The sequence below is a fragment of the Aegilops tauschii genome, chromosome 1 (genome assembly GCF_002575655.3).
Source record: "Aegilops tauschii subsp. strangulata cultivar AL8/78 chromosome 1, Aet v6.0, whole genome shotgun sequence".
NCBI classification, from domain to species: Eukaryota; Viridiplantae; Streptophyta; class Magnoliopsida; order Poales; family Poaceae; genus Aegilops; species Aegilops tauschii.
The window spans coordinates 117,124,787-117,144,626 of record NC_053035.3 but is presented as its reverse complement, the minus strand read 5'-3'; the positions used below and the strand labels follow the sequence as shown (position 1 = coordinate 117,144,626).

Below are 19,840 nucleotides of genomic sequence, written 5' to 3'. Positions count from 1 at the left end.
CTCATGAAATCAAAATGAGAAGAAAGGAATAGAGAAGTGAAAAACAATTACTTCCTCTGTAAACTTGTATAAGACTTTTTATTTCACTACTTCACAGACATTTGTATTATGTTACTGATCGGTAAAAGGGAGTACACTAGACGCTTCACATTCACAGCAATTGAAGAATTTTGGGGAGTCTTGTGGAGTGTTCAAGGCCACACATGCAGTCTACACCACAAGAAAGAGGACACATTGGAGGTTCACTCTTGATGTTCGAAATCACCAGTAAATTGGGCTAGTTGCCTAAGTCTGTAATGAAATTGGAGGCCAACCATTTCCAGGCGCAGGCAGCCCTCTCTCTATATGGAGTATCATGTGAAAGAAATGTCTGAAGGAAGTATGCTGCCATTGAACAGTCAAATAGAATTAAGCCAATCTATAAAGAATCGAATCAATGATGGTGTCTCAAACTTAGAGAACGCTCCACATGAGCAACTACCCAGAAAAGGAAACGATTCAGGACTTCTTGTCGATTCACTGCACACAACTGTGAGGTAGGGACGACGAAGTAATCTGCAGCGGAGGAAACTGATAGTCTGATACTACTCGTGAGAATTACTAGTCCGCTGCGATCATGACTTCAGGAGACGACAGGTAGCAGCCGTGGCGAATGACGAGCAGAGCGACGGGAGGAGGATCGGTGGCGCTGGCAGGGGTGCGCGAGGCAGCTTCGACGATTCCCGTCGTCGTTGGGCGTTGGCCGCCGTCACCAAACCGCCGGCCGCACCACCCCTCTCTGTTAGGCTGGGCCAGGCTCGGGCCTCCACACACTTATACCGATTCCTTCTGGCCCGCAATTAACCTGGGCCGAGAACGGAACTACGGCTCACCTTATAATACAGCCCACCGAAACGAGAACGCGGGGCTCGCCTGCTCGGGCCCAACCAGGACTTCGTCGTTTACTCGCAGGAGTCGCAGTCTTCTCCATCCGGGAAACAAATCCCACCGACCTTGATAGATTGCCTCCTACCCCTCCCCTTCCGTCACCAGCCAGCCAGCTCCGCCCAAATCCCGATCGCGATGAACGCGTCGCAGTTCATGGACAAGCAGATCCTCGGGCTCGCGGCGGCGGGCGCGGCATCGTCGCCTCCCTCCGGTGGCAGCAACGGCGGCGGCCAGCTGTTCGATCTGATGGGCCCCAACCCGCAAGAGGACGACGCGGTGGTGAGCCACGACCTCCACGCGCGCCGCGGCGCCAGTGCCACGGAGGAGGTGATGGTGCCCAGCTACGACTTCCAACCCATCCGCACCGCCGCCGCCGTAGCCCCGGCGGCCCCTGCCCCGGCCGCGGCGAACGCTTGGGGGTCGCTCGACGCCAATGCCTCGTCCCCCAAACTTAAGGTAATAATACTTGGCCACCTTCAGTCCGACACTGCTGTTCATAGATCTATTCGTGGACACTGGTATTTGCTAGCTAGTGTTGGTCTGCTCGGTCGAAGAATTCCGTTACGTCCATAAATCGAATCGCTGTGCTTGCCCTTTTGGCACTATGTGATTCAGATAGAAAAGGGAAAAGTAGGCCTAGTAGTTGTGGTTCCGATGCTTGTGAGAAAGCTGATGCATATCCATGACAGTATGTCATAGGTTTTTGTAGTTACTTTTAGGAATTAGGATGGTTGCAGATGCTGCTCTTGCAATGGCCCTACGTTTGCAACTTGATGCTGATTTATGCTCTTTATGGTCGGCTGATTTATGCCTCATATTGATGTACCTAAATCGGTTGATGTTCAACGAATACACAACATCACTTTAGTGGGGGTGTATATAGCAAACTAAATATGGTCTGCCACCTAACCAAGTTATTCAACTTTGCATTTGTGTGCGTGCTTAAGATGTTCCCCGTGCAATTTGGAAGAAAAATTGTAGTGGCACATGCACATCATGAATCCATGTCCTTTGGCCCAATTCCATGAGCTGCATTTATGGTAACTATGACAAAAGTGTGCATGTGTGTGATAGTTTTAATCATGGGTTAAAGAGATAGTTAGGCAGCAGCAAACAGGTATCTCCAGAACTGCAGGATGGACCATTTGGCCATGTCCTTAATTATTCCACCAATCTTAGTGGGCAGTCCAGCTCCAGCATGTTCCATGTTATATCTGTGCATGCAAAGTTATTACTATGTTTTTCAACATTTTTCTTATGCGCACAGTGGTAGGGTATGCAATACAATTGGCAACTGATTGAGTATAAGAATTAACACAGGCACACAGGGATCTTATGTACCCATTCACCGTATACTTCTCTAGCTGTATGCGATATTAATAACCAATCCAAGACGTTTTTAAATTTCCGAAGCGCTATGGACGGGACGAAATCCGGCAGCCAGTTGCTGGCTTTGTTGTGATGCGATGATTGTTATCACTTCATATCACCTCACTGTTTTTCTCTTTCCTTGTGATAATTAATATGCTTAATTTCTTTTACCATGCAAAGAGTGCTGCTATGATGGAGCCTCGTGTGCTGAAGAAAGTTAGTCATGAAGAAGAAAGGAGCAACTTCAATGCAGTCACCATAGCAGATATTGACCGCACCATGAAGAAATATGCTGATAACTTGCTACATGCAATGGAAGGTGTAAGCTCCAGACTTGCACAGCTGGAGGGCAGAACACACCATCTTGAGGACTCTGTTGGCGAGCTGAAGTTAACAGTTGGTAACTACAATGGCAGCACTGATGGAAAACTGAGGCAATTTGAGAACACACTGCGGGAGGTAAGCTTTATTCCAACTCCTCTCTGCAAGTGAATATCTTCCCTTGATTCCCTCCTCTCCTTGTTCTTTCTTTTATTGGTAGATAAAGGATCATGCTTACCGTATCGCAATAAATTGCTTTCTGGTTGGAATAATCAAGATGAGAAAGAACCTGATTTATTATTGAGTATCAATAGTCTTTGTTTTTTCTTTAGCTCATCTATATATGATGTTTGTCTTATTTAATATTTGATCCTATTTTTTAACTGAAGCTTGTCGGCTGATTTTGTATTTTGTATACAAATAGGAATGTGCAGCTCTGAAATCTATTGATTATATACTCCGTCATGTCATAGTGGATTTTATTATTCCTGGTCATTTGTCCAGCTAGGCCACATCTTGTTGATAGTTTGCAGTTTATTTGTCTATTTAAGGACTATATATTTCATAATTGCCTATAATACATAAGTTACCTGACCTAAGTTTCATCGTTAGTTTTCACTTTTGAGTTTCCTTCAGCTCCCTTCATCTAGTGGTTTTACATACCTTCACCTAGTGTGGTGGTAGTTAATCACGAGGAATGTTTTGTACCTTCATATTGTGATGTGATTTTCTGAGACATTGTAGGAAGATTTCTATATTTGGTGCTTATTTGTACTTATTTGCTCCCTGGACACATATTTGTATTAATTTATTTTGTACTATCGCCAGTGTTTCTTGACAGCTAGACTAATTATGTATGCACTTCTCGCAGGTTCAAGCAGGTGTGCAGATTTTGCGTGACAAGCAGGAAATTGTTGAGGCCCAGGTTCAACTTACGAAGCTTCAAGTATCTAAAGCAGAGGATGTTGAGTCAGAAAATGCCAGTGCTGGGCAGGTGGACTCAAGGCAGCAGCTGACTGCGCCCCAGCCAACTGTTCAACCACAGCATCAAGCCTATCCTCCTTCCCAACCAACGGGACTGCCTGCCCTTCCTGCTCCAAATGCGCCACCTCCACCAATGGTTCACAACCAACCTCCGCCGCAATTCCAAGGCCATTTACCGCATCCTCAAATGCAATCAGTCGCACCTGCTCCATCTGTGCCGACCATATCGCAGGAATCCTACTATCCCCCATCCACACAGACAACAGAGGCTGCACACCAGCAATATCAAGCACCACCAGCTTCGCAGCTACAAGCACCTCCAGCAGCACCACAGCATTATCAGCACCCGCCTCAGTATGCTCCATATTCTCAACCTCCGCCACCTTTAAGTGTTAACCCCCAAACTCCAGCCGCACCCTTGCCCCATCAGCCAGAAGAAGCAGCACCTTATGGGCCTCCTGCTCAGAGCTACCCCCCGAATGTCCGCCCGCCGTCCCCTTACATGCCACCACCCAGTGGACCTGTTCCTCCTTTCTATGGGCCAAACCCTGGCATGTACGAGCCTCCATCTGTCAGGCCTAACTCTGGTCCACCTCCGCCCTACAATGCTGGATACAAACAGCAGGGAGGAGGCGGTTTTCCTGAGCAGTACGGATACAACAGTGGGTCTCCGTCTCACGGTGCTAATGCTGGAATGAACCCGCCTTCACCCTTTGCCCCCACTGGCCCCTCCTCCGCTGGAAGTGGCAACTACGGCAAGCTCCCTACAGCTCAAATACTGCCCCAAGCAGCGCCAGTGAGCTCAACCCCGAGTGCCTCGTCCGGCAACAGGGTGGCGGTGGACGACGTGGTGGACAAGGTTTCGACGATGGGGTTCTCGAAGGAGCAAGTGAGGGCGACTGTGCGCAGGCTGACAGAGAACGGTCAGAATGTGGACCTGAACGTGGTGCTCGACAAGCTGATGAACGACACTGATGCGCAGCCTGCCCAGAGAGGCTGGTTCGGGCGATAAAAGCCCAGCTGCTAGCCAGGGCCGTTGATTGCTCGTGGAGCAGCATGTGTATATGATCGATGAGCGAAACAGCTATGGAACCAATTCGTGCATTCACGAGGGATTTCGTATTTGTCGGATTTCTCGTTTTGCTGCAGGAGACCGTACAGTTAGTGTTAGCTCTTTTCTTCACCTGTTAGTGCACTAGTGATTGCTATCCATCGTCTGTGTGACTACTGTGTCTGCAAGTGTTATTGTCGTCAAGTAAGTACTATTGTTGATGACCTGTGAAACTAGCTAATGGCTGCCTTATCTTTCACGCATCTATACGACGGTGACCTCTCTAACCTGTTCGCGTGGGTGGCGATGTGTGATCACATTTGTCACAGAGTTTTGGCTACAGCGACAAATCGTTAGTGTGACGCCCCCGATTTGACCGTACACTAATCATGCATGCAAATGTGTACGATCAAGATCAGGGACTCATAGAAAGATATCACAACACAACTCTAAAACATAAATAAGTCATACAAGCATCATAATACAAGCCAGAGGCCTCGAGGGCTCGAATACAAGTGCTCGATTATAAACGAGTCAGCGGAAGCAATAATATCTGAGTACAGACATAAGTTAAACAAGTTTGCCTTAAGAAGGCTAGCACAAACTGGGATACAGATCGAACGAGGCGCAGGCCTCCTGCCTGGGATCCTCCTAATTACTCCTGGTCGTCGTCAGCGGGCTGCACGTAGTAGTAGGCACCTCCAGTGCCGTAGGTGTCGTCGTCGACGGTGGCGTCTGGCTCCTGGACTCCAACCTCTGGTTGCGACAACCAGGTAGAAAGGAAAGGGGGAAAAGAGGGAGAGAAGCAACCGTGAGTACTCATCCAAAGTACTCGCAAGCAAGGAGCTACACTACATATGCATGGGTATATGTGTAAAGGGGCATATCAGTGGACTGAACTGCAGAATGCCAGAATAAGAGGGGGGTAGCTAGTCCTGTCGAAGACTACGCTTCTGGCAGCCTCCATCTTGCAGCATGTAGAAGAGAGTAGATTAAAGTCCTCCAAGTAGCATCGTATAGCATAATCCTACCCGGCGATCCCCTCCTCGTCGCCCTGTTAGAGAGCGATCACCGGGTTGTATCTGGCACTTGTAAGGGTGTACTTTATTAAGTATCCGGTTCTACTTGTCATAAGGTCAAGGTACAACTCCGGGTCGTCCTTTTACCGAGGGACACGGCTATTCGAATAGATAAACTTCCCTGCAGGGGTGCACCACATAACCCAACACGCTCGATCACATTTGGCCGGACACACTTTTCTGGGTCATGCCCGGCCTCGGAAAATCAACACGTCGCAGCCCCACCTAGGCACAACAGAGAGGTCAGCACGCCGGTCTAAATCCTATGGCGCAGGGGTCTGGGCCCATCGCCCATTGCACACCTGCACGTTGCGAACGCGGCCGGAAGCAGACCTAGCCTAGTGGCGTTCCAGTCCAATCCGGCGCGCGCCACTCAGTCGCTGACGTCACGAACGCTTCGGCTGATACCACGACATCGAGTGCCCATAACTGTTCCCGCGTAGCTGATAGTGCGTATATACCAAATGGCCAGACTTAGATCAAATACCAAGAACTCGTTAAGCGTGTTATGTTGAAGTAACCGCGGACGCCGTCCAGGGCCAGGCCCACCTCTCGCCTAGGTGGTCTTAACCTGCCCTGTCGCTCCGCCACAAAGATCCACTTGCGGGTACTCCTACGAGCCGACCCGACTTTAGTCACCACAGGTGTCATGTATATAGTATATAAATATATACCTGTGATCACCGCCCAAGTGATCACGGCCCGATAGTATAGCACAGCAGACGGGCAAGAATGTAGGGCCACTGATGGAAAACTAGCATCCTATACTAAGCATGTAGGATTGCAGGTAAAGGTAACAACAGGAGAAGCAAGGACAGGCTATGCATCAGGATAGGATAAACGGAAAGCAGTAACATGCTACACTACTCTAATGCAAGCAGTATAGAGAAGAATAGGCGATATCTGGTGATCAAGGGGGGGCTTGCCTGGTTGCTCTAGCAAGTAGGAGGGGTCGTCAACTCCGTAGTCGAACTGGGCAGCAGCAGCGTCGGTCTCGTAGTCTACCGGAGAGAAGAGGGGGGAAGAAACAGTAAATACAATGCAAACATAAGCATGACGATGCGTGACATGACAATGAGCGGTGCTAGGTGTGCCCTAACGCGGCAGTAGGTGGTACCGGCGAAGGGGGGGAACATCCGGGAAAGTATTCCCGATGTTTCGCATTTTCGGACAGACGGACCGGAGGGGGAAAGTGTTGGGAATCGTAGCATAATTTTAAAATTTTCCTACGCTCACCAAGATGCATCTATGGAGTCTACTAGCAACGAGGGGAAGGGAGTGCATCTACATACCGTTGTAGATCGCGAGCGGAAGCGTTCCAATGAACGTGGATGACGGAGTCGTACTCGCCGTGATCCAAATCACCGATGACCGAGTGCCGAACGTACGGCACCTCCGCGTTCAACACACGTACGGTGCAGCGACGTCTCCTCCTTTCTTGATCCAGCAAGGGGGGAGGAGAGGTTGATGGAGATCCAACAGCACGACGGCGTGGTGGTGGATGTAGCGGCTCTCCGGCAGGGCTTCGCCGAGCTTCTGCGCGAGAGAGAGAGGTGTTGCAGGGGAGGAGGGAGGCGCCAAAGGCTGTAGTGTGCTGCCCTCCCTCCCCCCCTTTATATAGGCCCCCAAGGGGGGTGCGCAGCCCTAGGAGATGGGATCTCCAAGGGGGGGCGGCGGCCAAAGGGGGAAGGGGTTGCCTTGCCCCCCAAGGCAAGGGGGAACTCCCCCCCTAGGGTTCCCAACCCTAGGCGCATGGGGGGGAGGCCCAAGATGGCGCCCCAGCCCACTAGGGGCTGGTTCCCCTCCACTTTCAGCCCACGGGGCCCTCCGGGACAGGTGGCCCCACCCGGTGGACCCCCGGGACCCTTCCGGTGGTCCCGGTACAATACCGATAACCCCCGAAACTTTCCCGGTGGCCAAAACTGGACTTCCTATATATAATTCTTCACCTCCGGACCATTCCGGAACCTCTCGTGACGTCCGGGATCTCATCCGGGACTCCGAACAACTTTCGGGTTTCCGCATACATATATCTCTACAACCCTAGCGTCACCGGACCTTAAGTGTGTAGACCCTACGGGTTCGGGAGACATGCAGACATGACCGAGACGCCTCTCCGGTCAATAACCAACAGCGGGATCTGGATACCCATGTTGGCTCCCACATGTTCCACGATGATATCATCGGGTGAACCACGGTGTCGAGGATTCAATCAATCCGTATGCAATTCCCTTTGTCAATCGGTATGTTACTTGCCCGAGATTCGATCGTCGGTATCCCAATACCTTGTTCAATCTCGTTACCGGCAAGTCTCTTTACTCGTACCGCAATGCATGATCCCGTGACTAACGCCTTAGTCACATTGAGCTCATTATGATGATGCATTACCGAGTGGGCCCAGAGTTACCTCTCCGTTTACACGGAGTGACAAATCCCAGTCTTGATCCGTGCCAACCCAACAGACACTTTCGGAGATACCCGTAATGCACCTTTATAGTCACCCAGTTACGTTGTGACGTTTGGCACACCCAAAGCACTCCTACGGTATCCGGGAGTTGCACGATCTCATGGTCTAAGGAAAAGATACTTGACATTGGAAAAGCTCTAGCAAACGAAACTACACGATCTTTTATGCTATGCTTAGGTTGGGTCTTGTCCATCACATCATTCTCCTAATGATGTGATCCCGTTATCAGTGACATCCTATGTCCATAGTCAGGAAACCATGACTATCTGTTGATCAACGAGCTAGTCAACTAGAGGCTTACTAGGGACAGGTTGTGGTCTATGTATTCACACATGTATTACGATTTCCGGACAATACAATTATAGCATGAATAATAGACTATTATCATGAACACAGAAATATAATAATAACCATTTATTATTGCCTCTAGGGCATATTTCCAACAGAAAGTTCCATGTTCGCTAGTATTCGGATTCGTCTCGTCGTTCTGAGCAACTTTCATGTACAAAGTTTTTCCATCCAAGCTACGGTTTTTTATATTAAATTTTAAAGATTTAAATCATTTTTAGAATTTAATAAATTAATTTAATTCGAAATTTAATTAATGCATCAGCATGACGTCAGCAGTCAACGTTGACCGTTGACCTGGTCAACCTGACAAGTGGGTCCCACCTGTCAAGGGCTGTTAGCTAATTAATAGTAGTTAATTAGGTTAATTAGTTATTAAGTTAATTAATCTTAATTAGTTAATATTAACAGGATTAATTAAGTTAATTAATTATCTTTATTTATTTATTTTTATTAATTTATTTATTTTTAAATCATTTTGTTTACGTTCTGGGCACGGGGGCCCACCTGTCTGTGGCCCATAGGGGGTTCAGGCCCAGGGGCAGTGGCTCAGGGGCGCGGGGCCCCACCTGGCAGTGGCCCAGGGGCCACAGGCGGGCGCGGGCGCGGCGCGCGCGTGCGGCGCGGGCGCACGAGCGTGGGCGTGGGCGACGGGCGCCTGTAGCCTGCCCGGGGGAGGGCGGGGCCGTGGCCATGGCAGGGGGCTGCCGCAGCGGGGCACGAGGGCCACGACGGGCGGAGGCGGGGCGAGCGGCGAGCGCCGTGCGGGGCGGAGGAAGTGGCCGAGCGCGGCCACGGCGGGCGCGCGTGGTCGCAGGGGGAGCCGGGGGGGAGGGGGGTGCGCCGCCCGCAGCGACGGCACCGCGCGGTGAGCGCGGACGGGACGAGGGAGCAGCGGGACGGTGCGGCGACGAGCGTGGTTGTGGCCGCGCCGGCGCGCGCGTGCACGACTGCGCGAGGAGCTGACGCGGGCAGGGGGGAGAGAGGAGGAGAGGCCTGGGCCTTACCGGCGGTCGTGGGGACAAGGCAGCGGGGCGCGAGGGAGAGACGGGGACGACGGCGTCGGTGGTGAAGCAGGCCGGCGAGGGAGCGCTCCGGCGACGGCGCCCAGGCGCGTGGCGCGGCTCGATCCGTCGGCTTCGGGGTCGGTGACGAGGCGAGGCGCCGGCGTCAAGGAGTGGGGCGGCGCGGTCGCTGGGGAGAGGTGGCGGGGTCGGGACGAGGCCGACGGGGGGGCGCGGGGCGTCGGGGGCGAGCGGGGCGACGGGGTCGTCGGGGCGGCGTCGCCCCGATTGGATCGGGGGAGTGGGGGGAGAGCGAGAGGGGGATCGAGGTGGAGTGGGGTGCGGTAGGTGGCTAGGGTTTGCTGGGGGGTGGATAAGGGGAGAGTGGGGGTGGGCCGGCCGGCTTGGCCTTTGCCCAGTTGGGCTGGCCAGCTGGGCCACAGTTGTCCCAGTGGGGGGGGGGCTTCTCTTTTCTTTTCTTCTGTTTTCTGTTTTGCATTTCTTTTATTTATTTCTTTTTTCTGTTTTATTTTATTTTAAATTATCTAGGCATTTTATAAAAATGTGTTTATTACACCATATTTACTTATCCAAAATATGGCACCTCCCGAACATTTTGTTTTAAATTTTGAAAAACTTTTATCGTTGACATTAATTTGAATTTGAATTTTTAAACGGTTTGACCTAACGGTAGATTAGCAAAGTAACCGTGGTGACGTGGCACCATTAGCGTGGGATTACTGTAGCATGATTATCCGGGCGTTACAAAACTCCTCCACTACAAGAAATCTCGTCCCGAGATTTAGGAGGTAGAAGGAAAAAGGGTGGGGTATTCATCACGCAGGCGATCCTCGCGTTCCCAAGTGGCTTCATCTTCAGAATGGTGCGACCACTGGACTTTGAAGAACTTGATCGCCTTCTGACGTGTGCGGCGTTCAGCTTGGTCGAGAATGCGGACCGGATGCTCCTTATAGGAGAGGTCCTGCTGCAATTCGAGCATTTCATGATCCACTACTCGGATTGGGTCCTTGAAGCAACGGCGGAGCTGTGACACATGGAACACATCGTGAACCTGAGAAAGGTTCGGCGGAAGCTCCAGTTAGTATGCCACTTTTCCATGCCTTTCGAGAATAGTGAATGGGCCAATATATCGAGGAGCTAGTTTGCCCTTGATTCCAAAGCGGTGAGCACCCTTCATTGGTGTGACTCGAAGATAAGCCTTTTCGCCAGGTTGATAGACCATGTCTTTATGATGACGGTCATACCGACTCTTCTGACGTGACTGAGCAGTCTTGAGACTCTCACGAATAATGCGGACTTGTTCTTCGGCATGTTGGATAATATCCGGACCGAAGAGTGGATGTTCCCCAGTTTCTGACCAGTTCAGAGGGGTTCGGCACTTTCGTCCATATAACACTTCGAAGGGGGCCATCTTTAGACTAGCTTGATAGCTATTATTATAAGAGAACTCAGCATACGGGAGAGATTCCTCCCATTTCTTGCCGAAGGAAATAACACAAGCTCGAAGCATGTCTTCGAGAACTTGGTTGACGCGTTCAACTTGCCCTTGCGACTGAGGATGAAACGCAGTACTGAATGACAGATGAGTTCCCATAGCTTCTTGGAAACTTGCCCAGAATCTTGAAGTGAATAAGCTGCCACGGTCCGAGCTGATAACCAATGGAATACCATGGAGTGAAACAATCCTGGACATATAGAGCGTTGCCAGCTGACTAGCAGTGATCGTTTCTTTGACCGCCAGGAAATGTGCAACTTTGGAAAGCCGGTCAATGACGACAAGAATAGCATCATTACCTTTCTGTGATTTGGGAAATCCAGTGGCGAAGTCCATCTCAACATGGTCCCATTTCCATTCAGGAATAGAGATAGGTTGTAGAGTTCCAGCAGGCCTTTGATGTTCTGCTTTGATACGACGGCAAACGTCACACTCAGCAACATAACGAGCAATGTCTTGCTTCATATTCGACCACCAGAATCTCTGACGGATGTCTTGGTACATCTTTGTACTACTAGGATGGATACATAGAGGCGTATCATGAGCTTCTTTCATAACTTCCTGTGTCATATCCAGTTTTTTCTCTGCACATGGCACCACTAGGCGGCCCTTGAAGTACAAAGTGCCATCTTCAGCAATAGTGAAGAATGAGAGCTTTCCTTCTGCAAGGTAGCGCTTAATCTTGTGGGCTTCAGAGTCATATCCCTGTATTCTCTTGATGGAGTCCAAGAGATCTGGTTCGACGGCCAGGGTATTGAGGGAACCCTGGGAAACAACACGGAGGTTCATCTTGCGAAACTCCTTAGGAGGGGGAGCGAGTGCACCCGGAGGAACAACATGGAGGTTCAGCTTCCTGAATTCTTCAACAAGCGAGGGCTGAACTTTGTGAACCTGGAGGTGGTTGCAGTAAGACTTGCGGCTCAAGGCATCAGCCATTACATTAGCCTTGCCTGGCGTATAGGAAATACCCAAGTCAAAGTCTGCAACAAGCTCCATCCATCTCTGCTGACGGAGGTTCAGGTCTGGCTGAGTAAACAGATACTTCAGACTTTGGTGGTCAGTGAAGATCTCGCAACGATTACCAAGAAGGTAATGTCGCCACTGCTTCAGCGCATGAATGACAGCAGCAAGTTCGAGGTCGTGAACTGGGTAGTTCTCTTCGTGAGGGCGCAATTGCCGAGAGGCATAAGCAATCACTTTGCGGTCTTGCATTAGGACACAGCCTAATCCTTGACGGGAAGCGTCGCAGTAAATGACGAAGTCCTTCTTAATATCAGGTGGAGCTAGAACTGGGGCAGAAGTCAACTTGTCTTTGAGTGCCTGGAAACTTTCCTGACATTTGTCTGTCCATTGGAACTTGACGCCCTTATGCAACAGGTTAGTCAGAGGCCTGGCGATCTTGGAGAAGTTCTCGACGAATCGACGGCAATAGCTGGCGAGACCGAGAAAACTTCTGACTTGCTTAATGTTCTTGGGAGGAGTCCAATCAAGGATAGCCTGGACTCGTTTAGGGTTGACGGCAATACCATCCTTAGAGATGACATGCCCAAGATAGGTTACTTCTGGTAGCCAGAATTCACATTTAGAGAACTTGGCATATAGTTGATGCTCTCGTAGCTTTTCCAGCACAAGACGAAGATGTTCAGCATGTTCCTCTTTGTTTTTGGAAAATACCAGGATATCATCCAAATAAACCACGACGAACTTGTCGAGGTAATCCATGAATATATAGTTCATCAGATGAGAGAAGGTGGCTGGAGCATTGGTTAAACCGAAAGACATGACGGTGTACTCGTATGAACCATATCGAGTCACGAAGGCAGTCTTTGGGATATCCTCTTCGCGAACACGGATCTGGTGGTAACCCAACCTCAAGTCAAGCTTAGAGAACACTGATGAACCCGCCAGTTGATCATATAGACCATTGATCCGAGGAAGAGGGTATTTATTCTGAATGGTAGCTTGGTTTATAGGACGGTAGTCTTGAACTAATCGGTTTGTCCCATCCTTCTTCTTGACAAAGAGAGAAGGTGCTCCCCAAGGAGAGCAACTTGGGCGAATGAATCCTTTGCGAAGAGATTTGTCGATTTCCTCCTTAAGCTCAAGGAGTTCATGCGGCGGCATCTTGTAGGGTCGCTTGGCTATAGGAGTGGTGCCTGGTTTCAAGTCGATGATGAATTCGACAGCTCTAGCAGGGGGAATCCCTGAAAGTTCTTCAGGGAAGACGTCGAGGAATTCACGCACGACGGGAATGTTTTCAATGCCCTCGAGTGGTGCAGCGTTCAATGCAATCAATGCATAGAGCCTTGCCTCAGCATTTTGCACCAGAAGAGCTTGGTAAGTAACTATTTCATCTGAAGGGTGTAGCAGATGGACGGTCTTAGTGGCACAAACGATTGAAGCAGTGTGCGCTTTTAACCAATTCATTCCCAGAATGAGATCAATGCTACAGGACTTCAGTACGATGGGAGAGACAAGAAATTCCAGTCCTTCAATTTCAACAGGAACGTCGTGACTAACCATAGAGGTTTGACATTGGCCCGCAGGGGTGTGTACCACTAGCGGAGTGTTCATCTCTTCGTATTTAATGCCATGCAGGAATGCAAATTCTGCTGATATGAATGAATGTGATGCTCCTGTATCAAATAAAACGGAAGCTGGTACTAAATTTACGAGGAGTGTACCCATCACAGTAGCAGGCTGGTCTTGAGCTTCATTGAGATCAACGTGGTTGGCATGAACACGACCATAAGACTTGGCCTTGCTGCGGGGCTGGTTGCTTCCATGGCCAGTTGCTGGAAGGGCCAGTTGATTCTGGTTCTGGTTGCATTCTCTAGCACGGTGTCCTGGTTGACCACACCTGAAGCACATGCCATTATTGGGAGTGGGAACAGGAGCTTGGGATGGTGGAGCTGGAAGTCTTGACTGCCTAGATGGTGGTGGAGGCAGACGAGATGCAGCATAGGTCTGCCTTGGGGCAGATGCATTTGGATGGTACATGCTGTTCGGGATCCATATCTTACGCTTCTGTGAGGGCGGGCCCGAAGATGAGCCCGTGTCACGGTTGCGCCTGTGAGAGCTCTGGTATTCCTGCAGACCAGTTTCGACATTGATGGCCTTGTTCACCAAGGTGGCGAAATCAGCAAAGTCATGCACTAGAAGTGCGAGCTTGATGTCAGCTTGAAGGCCATCACGGAACATCTCCTGTCTGCGTGCATCAGTTGCAATGTCCTCTTCAGCATAGCGAGACAAGTCCAGAAACTCCCGCTGATAAGCTTCAACAGTTTTGTTGCCTTGGGTGAGGTTGCGGAACTCACGCTTCTTCCGGTCCATGACTCCCTGAGGAATGAAGCGGGCACGGAAAGCAGCTTGGAAGTCTGGCCAGGTGATGATTGTTCCAGCTGGCAGAGTACGCCTGTGGCTGTCCCACCATTGAGCCGCGGGTCCCTTCAGAAAGAAGGAAGCAAAGGTGACATAGCTGGCAGGGGCTATATCGGCAGACTCCATCTCATAGGTGATGTCATGGAGCCAGTCATCAGCATCCAGAGGCTGAGTTGAGCAGCGGTACACAGTTGGATTGAGGCGCATGAAATCCTGCAGAGTTACTGGGGTTGGTTGCTGGTCCATATTGGGGCGAGGAAACTGAGCCATCATATTTTCCATGGATTGGCGGTTCAGTTCGAACTGTTGGATCATACCAGCCATGTACTCAGGTGGTGGTGGAGCATTGCCACCACTACCACGACCACCTGGTCTAACCATCCTGCTAATATATAACAGGGGTAGTTCAGCATTGAGAAATTTGCAAAGACAAGAATCATTCATGATGAAACATGCATAATGAAAGGAGCACGATAGCTACTACATAATAGTCGGCATAACTTACAAAAGGGGTCATGCATAAAGTTCAGTACATAGAGTTCAGTACACAGAGTTCGGTACATAGACTAAAACAACATAGGCGGCACACAGGCTCGCGGCGAATGCATCTAACACTAACAAGCAAGCCTACATCAGTCCCAAGAGGTACTATGGAGGTAGGTGTAGCCTGAAAGCTGGTAGTGTCGCATCGGGAACTCCACGTCAGCAACCTGGGGTCCGCGAATACTCTGGTGCAGAAACTGACGCTCAGGTGGCAGAAGAGGTCCAAGTGCGGGAGAGTGGCCTCCCACATCTGGCCAGCCGACACCCTGGGGCATCACAGTCCTGGCTGGGTAGATCGCAGAACGGGGCAGCTCCTTAGATCGGACAAAGGGGTGCAACAGCGTCAGAGCACGGTAAAAGTGCTGACGGGTGGTGTACAACTCGTGGCGAAGAGCTCGGTTAGCTCGATCCAGCCATCAGCATGCAGAACCAGGTTCTGATGGTAGAAGGGCTCTCGGGTGACAGTGGAGTAGGCAGCAGTATAGTATCCCTGCGCACCAACATCAGATGCGATAGCAATGTGCCTGAAAGGGGAGGCGTCCAACTCCCGATACTCTCCACGAAGACGTGTCAGAGCAGCATAGGCAGCATCGTGGACAACCATATCGATGGTCACTCCAACACCATGAGCGGTGTGCAGCACAGTAGTGGAGTCATACTCCCGCGAGTAGAGGTGGACAATGGCACGGTACTGCTCCTGGTTAAAGTCCTGGTACTCCTCGTAGACAGTGTACTCAGGGTGCCAGCGATAACCCAGATAGGTCATCATCTCAGTTAGCACAACCGGTGATCCCGAGGCACCAATGGCCGTCGTGTGGCGCACGACCTGCCTCATGGGTTCCATCTGAAAGCAAAGACGTTTCAAAGGAGTCAAATGACAGTGTGTGAATTGTTCAAAATACTATTCTAAGAAACAACTATGGCTTATCCAACTTTGGGGTGAATGCAGTCACGGGATCCTAGTGTTAGAGTTAGTAAATTCGTTTAACCCGAGTAGAAGAGAGTTCAGAGTCCCAGAGTAAAGGTCGAGGAGTAAAACATCCTAGTACCACCAAATGGCGACGTGGTCCCGTAAGACACACAGCCATGTTAGTAAAAGTTTTTGTAATGTCTAGACCCGACTTCGGCCAAAGAGTGTGGAAAGGGGGATTCCTACAGGCAGTCGGCTCTGATACCAACTTGTGACACCCCCGATTTGACCGTACACTAATCATGCACGCAAATATGTACGATCAAGATCAGAGACTCACAGGAAGATATCACAACACAACTCTAAAACATAAATAAGTCATACAAGCATCATAATACAAGCCAGGGGCCTCGAGGGCTCGAATACAAGTGCTCGATCATAGACGAGTCAGCGGAAGCAATAATATCTGAGTACAGACATAAGTTAAACAAGTTTGCCTTAAGAAGGCTAGCACAAACTGGGATACAGATCGAACGAGGCGCAGGCCTCCTGCCTGGGATCCTCCTAACTACTCCTGGTCGTCGTCAGCAGGCTGCACGTAGTAGTAGGCACCTCCAGTGCCGTAGGTGTCGTCGTCGACGGTGGCGTCTGGCTCCTGGACTCCAACCTCTGGTTGCGACAACCAGGTAGAAAGGAAAGGGGGAAAAGAGGGAGAGAAGCAACCGTGAGTACTCATCCAAAGTACTCGCAAGCAAGGAGCTACACTATATATGCATGGGTATATGTGTAAAGGGGCATATCAGTGGACTGAACTGCAGAATGCCAGAATAAGAGGGGGATAGCTAGTCCTGTCAAAGACTACGCTTCTGGCAGCCTCCATCTTGCAGCATGTAGAAGAGAGTAGATTGAAGTCCTCCAAATATCATCGTATAGCATAATCCTACCCGGCGATCCCCTCCTCGTCGCCCTGTTAGAGAGCGATCACCGGGTTGTATCTGGCACTTGTAAGGGTGTATTTTATTAAGTATCCGGTTCTAGTTGTCATAAGGTCAAGGTACAACTCCGGGTCGTCTTTTTACCGAGGGACACGGCTATTCGAATAGATAAACTTCCCTGCAGGGGTGCACCACATAACCCAACACGCTCGATCCCATTTGGCCAGACACACTTTTCTGGGTCATGCCCGGCCTCGGAAGATCAACACGTCGCAGCCCCACCTAGGCACAACAGAGAGGTCAGCACGCCGGTCTAAATCCTATGGCGCAGGGGTCTGGGCCCGTCGCCCATTGCACACCTGCACGTTGCGAACGCGGCCGGAAGCAGACCTAGCCTAGTGGCGTTCCAGTCCAATCCGGCGCGCGCCACTCAGTCGCTGACGTCACAAAGGCTTTGGCTGATACCACGATGCCGAGTGCCCATAACTGTTCCCGCGTAGCTGGTTAGTGCGTATATACCAAATGGCCAGACTCAGATCAAATACCAAGAACTCGTTAAGCGTGTTATGTTGAAGTAACCGCGGACGCCGTCCAGGGCCAGGCCCACCTCTCGCCTCGGTGGTCTCAACCTGCCCTGTCGCTCCGCCACAAAGATCCACTTGCGGGTACTCCTACGAGCCGACCCGACTTTAGTCACCACAGGTGTCATGTATATAGTATATAAATATATACCCGTGATCACCACCGAAGTGATCACGGCCCGATAGTATAGCACAGCAGACGGACGAGAATGTAGGGCCACTGGTGGAAAACTAGCATCCTATACTAAGCATGTAGGATTGCAGGTAAAGGTAACAACAGTAGAAGCAAGGACAGGCTATCCATCAGGATAGGATAAACGGAAAGCAGTAACATGTTACACTACTCTAATGCAAGCAGTATAGAGAAGAATAGGCGATATCTGGTGATCAAGGGGGGGACTTGCCTGGTTGCTCTGGCAAGTAGGAGGGGTCGTCAACTCCGTAGTCGAACTGGGCAGCAGCAGCGTCGGTCTCGTAGTCTACCGGAGAGAAGAGGGGGGAAGAAACAGTAAATATAATGCAAACATAAGCATGACGATGCGTGACATGACAATGAGCGGTGCTAGGTGTGCCCTAACGCGGCAGTAGGTGGTACCGGCGAAGGGGGGAACATCCGGGAAAGTATTCCCAATGTTTCGCGTTTTCGGACAGACGGACCGGAGGGGGAAAGTTCCATGTTCGCTATGCTAGGAACGTGTGGCTGACAAACGGACTACGTATTCAGATTCGTCTCGTCGTTCTGAGCAACTTTCATGTACAAAGTTTTTCCATCCGAGCTACGGTTTATTTTATATTAAATTTTAAAGATTTAAATCATTTTTAGAATTTAATAAATTAATGCATCAGCATGACGTCAACATGACGTCAGCAATCAACGTTGACCGTTGACCTGGTCAACCTGACAGGTGGGTCCCACCTGTCAGGGGCTGTTAGCTAATTAACAATAGTTAATTAGGTTAATTAGTTATTAAGTTAATTAATCTTAATTAGTTAATATTAACAGGATTAATTAAGCTAATTAATTATCTTTATTATTTATTTATTTATTTTTATTAATTTAATTTTTTTAAATCATTTTTTTACGTTCTGGGCGCGGGGGCCCACCTGTCTGTGGCCCATAGGGGGTTCGGGCCCAGGGGCAGTGGCTCAGGGGCGCGGGGCCCCACCTGGCAGTGGCCCAGGGGCCACAGGCGGGCGCGGGCGCGGCGCGGCGCGCGCGTGCGGCGCGGGCGCGGGCGCACGAGCGTGGGCGTGGGCGACGGGCGCCCATAGCCTGCCCGGGGGAGGGCGGGGCCGTGGCCATGGCGGGGGGCTGCCGCAGCGGGGCACGAGGGCCACGGCGGGCGGAGGCGGGGCGAGCGGCGAGCGCCGTGCGAGGCGGAGGAAGTGGCCGAGCGCGGCCACGGCGGGCGCGCGTGGTCGCAGGGGGAGCCGGGGGGAGGGGGGTGCGCCGCCCGCAGCGACGGCACCGCGCGGTGAGCGCGGACGGGACGAGGGAGCAGTGGGACGGTGCGGCGACAAGCGTGGTTGTGGCCGCGCCGGCGCGCGCGTGCACGACGGCGCGAGGAGCTGACGCGGGCAGGGAGGAGAGAGGAGGAGAGGCCGGGGCCTCACCGGCGGTCGTGGGGACAAGGCAGTTGGGCGCGAGGGAGAGAAGGGGACGACGGCGTCGGTGGTGAAGCAGGCCGGCGAGGGAGCGCTCCGGCGACGACGTCCAGGCGCGTGGCACGGCTCGATCCGTCGGCTTCGGGGTCGGTGACGAGGCGAGGCGCCGGCGTCAAGGAGTGGGGCGGCGCGGTCGCTGGGGAGAGGTGGCGGGGTCGGGACGAGGCCGACGGGGGGCGTGGGGCGTCGGGGGCGAGCGGGGCGACGGGGTCGTCGGGGCGGCGTCGCCCCGATTGGATCGGGGGAGTGGGGGAGGAGAGAGCGAGAGGGGGATCGAGGGGGAGTGGGGTGCGGTAGGTGGCTAGGGTTTGCTGGGGGGTAGATAAGGGGAGAGTGGGGGTGGGCCGGCCGGCTGGGCCTTTGCCCAGTTGAGCTGGCCAGCTGGGCCACAGTTGGCCCAGTGGGGGGCTTCTCTTTTCTTTTCTTCTGTTTTCTGTTTTGCATTTCTTTTATTTATTTCTCTTTTCTGTTTTATTTTATTTAAATTATCTAGGCATTTTATAAAAATGTGTTTATTACATCATATTTACCTATCCAAAATATGGCACCTTCTGAACATTTTGTTTTAAATTTTAAAAAACTTTTATCGTTGACATTAATTTGAATTTGAATTTTTAAACGGTCTGACCTAACGGTAGACTAGCAAAGTAACCGTGGTGATGTGGCACCATTAGCGTGGGATTACTGTAGCATGATTATCCGAGCGTTACAGTTAGATCGCTGGCAATGAGCCGTGCTGCCCGTGCACTTTCACCTC

The 19,840-nt window shown here is 51.2% G+C and overlaps 1 protein-coding gene across 1 annotated transcript; it reads left to right on the top strand.

Annotated features, from left to right (window-relative positions):
• Window positions 1–941: 941 nt before the first annotated feature.
• On the top strand, window positions 942–4,887 carry LOC109776363 (uncharacterized). The gene is made up of 3 exons (XM_020319740.4): window positions 942–1,383; window positions 2,479–2,757; window positions 3,491–4,887. Exons 1-3 carry the CDS (start codon window positions 1,063–1,065, stop codon window positions 4,613–4,615), a joined length of 1,725 nt encoding a protein of 574 aa, XP_020175329.1. The 5' UTR covers window positions 942–1,062; the 3' UTR covers window positions 4,616–4,887.
• The last annotated feature ends 14,953 nt before the right edge of the window (window positions 4,888–19,840 follow it).